This window comes from Curcuma longa, chromosome 15 (assembly GCF_044706935.1).
Source record: "Curcuma longa cultivar G26 ecotype Majalengka, Jawa Barat chromosome 15, ITB_CL_G26_1.1, whole genome shotgun sequence".
NCBI classification, from domain to species: domain Eukaryota; kingdom Viridiplantae; phylum Streptophyta; class Magnoliopsida; order Zingiberales; family Zingiberaceae; genus Curcuma; species Curcuma longa.
In genome coordinates, this window is record NC_133875.1 from 8,880,617 (window position 1) to 8,886,565 (window position 5,949).

A 5,949-nucleotide genomic window follows, 5' to 3' on the forward strand; every position below is an offset into this window, starting at 1 on the left:
ATGAATAATGCAGAGTTATGTTGTCCGTATAATCATTACAAATGTAGAAATAAAGCTGATAAGGATACAGTTAAGAACATGATTTCTTAAAAAAGTTTTAACTAAGGAAGTGATTGTTGTTCCGATAACCAAGAAGGGACCTTGCCACGACCTAGAAGTCAATTTTTGAAATATGGACTTAACTAACTGATAGTTAAACCTAAATCTAACACAAGGTCAAATACTCAATAGAATTAAATTGAATTAATAAAGATAAAATTGACACAACATCTCACAAAATCCATAAGATAATTAACCCCTGCATGTCATGTACTGAGGCACTTAGAATGAATGAGATGATAATGACAATTAAACTATCAAATTTTGAAAATATTTCAAGAAAAACTATTAAACTATTTTTTAAAAATTATTTTTAAAAACTTTATAATTACTTGAAATTCATGTTTGCTAAGTGTAATTATATAATTTTTAAAAATTCTATATATTTAAAAATTAGTTGACCAACACTTAGATACAAAATTTTTAAGTCAACATTTGGTCTATAACTCTAAGACACACAGACAGAAAATCTTTGTGGTTAATAAGGATATTCTAAGAGAGTGTCTTGTTGAGGAGAGGTACTTTTTGAAAGATCCTAATTTCAAAAAGACCTTTAAAAATATTACTTAAAAAACTTTTGAAACCTCATGTTTGAAAAGTTATTTTGAAAATTATTCTTTTTACTTGAATAACCTCTAAGACACATAGTGAGATTGTCTTGTGGTCAATAAGAAACTCAAAAGAAGTGTTAGATTTAGGAGGGAGTTCAAATTGAAAGTTCAAATAAAATTCATATTTTGAAAGATATTTTTGAAAACCATAAGTTAGTTATTCTGTTGATTTGAATTAACCTCTAAGACACGTAGAAAGTTTATCTAGTGGTTAATAAGGAATCCTAAGGGAATGTTAGATTAAAGGGGAGGTCCAAAATTAAAAGAGCAAATATATTTTAAAATTTATTTTTTTATAAATTCTTTAAAAATTCTCTAAAATTTATTTCAAAATCATGTTTTAAAATTATTTTTAATTATTCTTTTAATATGAATTAAATCCTAAGACACATAGGGAGGTTGCTTTGTAATTAACAAAGAGCCCTAAGGATATCTCAGGTTAAAGGAGAGATCCTGATTAAAAAAGTAATAAATAGTTTTTCAAAATCGTCTACTTTATAAGAATTTCAAAACTATTTTAAAAATCCTTTTGAAAAATACTATTGAAAATCTTTGTTAAACTCTTTTGAAAAATATTGTTTAAAACTTATTTTTAAAATCTTTAAAAAATATCTAAAATACATTTCAAAACTTATTTTCAAAAATCCTATTTTGAAATCTAATATGATCTATCAAGAAATGTCCAGACTAAGTTGTGATAGGAAATACTTTAATTGTTGGTGCAATATAACAATCTTTTTGATGTATGAAAAGGAGGAGAAGGAAACTTAAGTTAAAAATCTAGAATTTTCTCAAATTCATAAAACCCTAACTTGATTTAACTTAATAAATTATCAAGCATAAAAAAGAAAGAAATTATTGGTGCAGGGAGCACTAGTCTACCTCTAGGGTTTCGATGTTTGACAATATACCTAGGTCTGGTTAATTTGACCAAGGGTTGATCCAAAAAAGACCTAATGTTTGGATATGAGTGAAGTCTAGTTAGGTCAAAATTGATCAGAAGATTAGCGATAAGTCCTAGTTAGTTAGATTGGACAAGAAGTCCTAATCAGTTAGACCGGGCAAAAAGTCCTAATTGAAAGCTAGGCAGGAGAAGTCCTAGCTGGAGACTAGGCAAGAGAAGTCTTAGTTGGAGGCTAGGCAAGAGAAGTCCTAGTTGGAGACTAGGTAGGAAATGTCCTAGTTAGAGGCTACACAAGGAAATCATAATTGGAGGTTAGGCAAGAGAGGGAAAGTCCTGGTGAGTGAAGTTGAGCAGGAAGTCTTGGTGAGTGAAGCTGGGCAAGGAAGTCCTAACTGGAGGTTAGGCAAAGGAGAGTCCAAGCAGGTCAAGAGTGACCGGATGTTTGATAGGTGAGAAGTCTACCTAGTAATTAGTCCTAATTGAAAATTAGACATGGGTAAACCTAGTAGGTTAGACCCATAAGGTAAGACTCAGGTAAGTCTAGTAGGTCAGACAGACTACAAGTAGGCTTAGGTTGTTTGTTTGTTGTATGCTGAGCTTGCAGGAACCAGGCCTTAGAAGCAAGACTGAGGAAGCATAAAAGAAGCAAACAGAATCAGTCAAATTAAACTCAGAGTCAGCTCAGGTCAAACCTCAGTTGACTAAATCTTGACGCTTGGATCATGTTCCGAGAGCCCGAAGCATCCGAGTGCCTTTGGATGGTCTAAGCAAGGTGGAATTGGCATGATAAAGATCGATAGAATTGGATCGAATCGGATCAATTTAGGGCGCTCGGAAAGAGATCCATATTAGTACCGATGGAATCAAAATATCTCCACAATGGTATGATATTGTCCACTTTGGGCCTAAGCCCTCATGACTTTGTTCTTGGGCTCTCCCCAAAAGGCCTCATACCAATGAAGATACTTTCCATCCTTTTTAAACCCATGATCTTTTCCATGTACTTTAGATGTGGGACTATGTTTGCACCATTGCAACCCAACAATCCCCCCTCAAACAAAGGACCACAGACCCCGCCCCCCCCTCAACGTCATTTTTGATGTCTAAATCCTCGACCCACCAAGACTTTTTGCCCCTCGGTCCACCTGACCTACTAGGATTTCCCACCTAACCGCAGTTAGGACTTTTTGCCCCTCGGTCCACCCGACCTACTAGGACTTCCCACCTAGTCGCAACTAGGACTTTTTGCCCCTTGGTCCACCCGACCTACTAGGACTTCTCACCTGGTGTCTGGCCCTCTTGATTCAGACACGGGAGCATCCACTTCCTTTGTTTAAGGTTCAAATCACATGGTTAGATTTGGATCATGGCTCATCCGGCGGTTAGTCTGGTGAAGAGCGGTCTCGCTCTGATACCACTTGTTAGTACCGATGGAATCAAAATATCTCCACAATGGTATGATATTGCCCACTTTGGGCCTAAGCCCTCATGACTTTGTTCTTGGGCTCTGCCCAAAAGACCTCATACTAATGGAGATACTTTCCATCCTTTTTAACCCCATGATCTTTTCCATGTACTTTAGATGTGGGACTATGTTTGCACCCTTGCAACCCAACAATCCATACATCTGAAAATGTCTTTATAAGGCCCCTACGTCCAACACAAGAGAACAACTCTAATTGCTATAACATTTCATCTTGCGGTGATACTGACGTGAATAACATCTTGCTCATGCGAATGAAGAAGCTCTAGGAAGGGTGCACTGCGCTTAGGACTTTTGGATAAGCCAACTCGAGAGTATTTATTTATTTTAGTCTTACTTGCTTTTGTACGTTCATCTTTATATCATTATTAGACTGTAATACGAATTTCTCCACTTCTAAAAAGGAAATCATTAATGGACGGATACCTTTTCGTACATAAGTCTTAAACATACTAATCTTGGGGTGTTAGGAACCAAGTAAAAATCTGCGAGTCCCCTGTATTATTATTTAATTTTGTTACAAGTATATTTGACAGAATGAACAATAACAACGAGCGTTATTCACCCCCATCTAACACACACCGATCCTACAAATACATCCCATAACACCGAGCTAGTCCAAACATAGTGACGATGGATCCCTGGTCATATTTGTGGTGTTCCATGCTACACCAACTCCTCCTGTGTTTATGGAAAAATAGAAAAATTGACTGAGTCCATGCTGCATCTACTCCCTGTATTTTGAAAAACATATTCTTTTCTCCTTTTTCTTTTTATTTTTCTTCCACCACCTTGTCTCCGTACGCCACCTTCTTCATTATGTTCTTTTTCCTTTTCTCTATTTTTTTCTTTTTAACCATAATTTAATTATTTTTTTCTCCTTCTTCAATAATAATTCTTTTTTTCTTCCTCTTTTCTCGAGGGTAGTAGTCATTTTTCCATTCCTTTTATTATTTTTTAGTCAACCCATAACAATCTTAGACCCTGGTCTTTCTTTCTCTCCAATAAGAATAATTTTTTTTACCCTTGTTTTATGATCGGAGTTAGTCAAAATTGATAAAAAAGTAAAGATTTTCATTTTCATTTTCTTTCGCCATTGTAGTTATTTTATTATTTAATTTTTTTATCTTTATCAATTAAAGCAAATAATTTCTGTCGTTCTGTTTGATTATTTTTGATCTGTTAATTTATTTTGCTCCTTTCTTGTTAACCTTCCTCCTTTCCTATTGCAGAAATTGAAAGCGTTGCATGATGTGAAGACTTGCTAAATGCAGGAGACCATGCGCATCAGCTCCTCGTCCTTGATCAATGCGCTCAGCGTCTTGGGCGAAAGGCACACCTCCACTGCGATGCTCCCTTTCTCAGGACCTGGATACACAGTCACCTTCCCGTCCCCTTTGTTTCCTGCTCCACTCCTCACGCCCACTGGTCTCCCCCACCCGAAGTCATTCCCATACACATTGAACCTCGGAGAACCACCCGTCAACAGGTCCTCCGGCTTGAACGTGCATGCGTAACTGAACGATGGCGTTCTCACCCAATCCGCCAAGCAACTTCGCACCAAAGATTCCTTGAACAAAGCAACCGTTTGGTTGAGTTGCCACGCCGCCCAGCCCAGCCCGCGCTGCAGCAATTCCCCCGCCGTCACATTCTGCGTCGCCGGCTACGTGGACCGCGTTGCCGAGGTAACTTTCCGGCAGTGGGGGAGTCAACCTTGTCCTGCACCCGATGGAGAATCATGTACGACGTCTCCTTGTTAGGATCGAGGCGACGCGCCCGAGTCACGGACACCCAGATGAGCGAGAGCAGAGACTGGAGGGAGGAGATTTGGCCGTCGGTGCCCATCTCCGCGTTCACCATAGACTTGAGCTTGGCCACGGCGGCGGCTGAGAAGTGGAAGACGCACTCCTCCACGGGAGGGTAGACAGGCCTTCTGATGAAATCGTTTTCGCCTGCCGAACGGGAGACGGATCGGTGGAATGCAGGAGTCGAGGAACCAGCGGTCGATGGCCGGGGGGATGCTGACCTCCGGACAACCTGCCGCTTCGGCAGATCTGTGACCAGGAGTTAAAGAAGTTCCAGAAGACGGTGCCGTCAGCCACGGCATGGTTGAGGGAGCAAGCGATGAAGATCCCGTCGGCGAGCTCGGTGACTTGGGTGGCGAGCAGCGGTAGGCGGTGGCCGTCGTAGCTGAGAGCGCGGTTAAGGGGGAAGAAGGAGAGCACGACGGGGGGCACGTAGAGCGAGTGGAGTATGCTGGAGACGGTCACACTTGGGGCGGACGCGTGGATGAAGTCGGCTCCTTCGTCGTTGCACTTGAGGGAGATGGAAAGCGAAGGAGGGGAAGTGTCGAGGTTGGCGATGGAGAGGCGGCCGGCCAAGGGAAAAAATCGGTCGAGGGCGGCGGCGAAGGAATCGCGGAGTCGGGAGATGGTGAGGGTCATGTCGGCGTCCTGCGTTGGCGGACGGCGGAAGAGGATGCCCTTTTGGATGTAGTCGATGGAGAGCAACATGAGATCCCAGGGAGTGAGATGGATCAGGCGACCGCCGTCTTCCTCGCAGAGGCGTGGGGATGGTCGGATTAGGGACTTGGAAAGGATGCGTACTTCACTGCTCTCCGCCATTCTCGATCTGCAGGAGAGGCACGATACTGGAAAATTTCTATTTATACATGTTGTTGATAATAAACAATGGGAAAAAAAAATCAAAATGGAGCCTTATTTTCATTAACTTTAACGATCGCTTATTTGTTAATGATAGCTGTTATACATTATATTATAACAATTATAGCTGGCATTTTACTTAAATGGCGTGTACATAATTTAAGAATTTCTAAACAGCGCACTATAATT

At 40.4% G+C, this 5,949-nt stretch overlaps 1 protein-coding gene across 1 annotated transcript; it reads right to left on the minus strand.

Annotated features, from left to right (window-relative positions):
• Positions 1-4,361: 4,361 nt before the first annotated feature.
• LOC141845954 (putative acetyltransferase At3g50280) lies at positions 4,362-5,721 on the minus strand. Its single transcript, XM_074733943.1, is given in 5 exon segments — positions 4,362-4,757; positions 4,759-4,827; positions 4,829-5,050; positions 5,052-5,135; positions 5,137-5,721. Coding segments are annotated over 5 exon segments (1,356 nt in total).
• Positions 5,722-5,949: the final 228 nt, after the last annotated feature.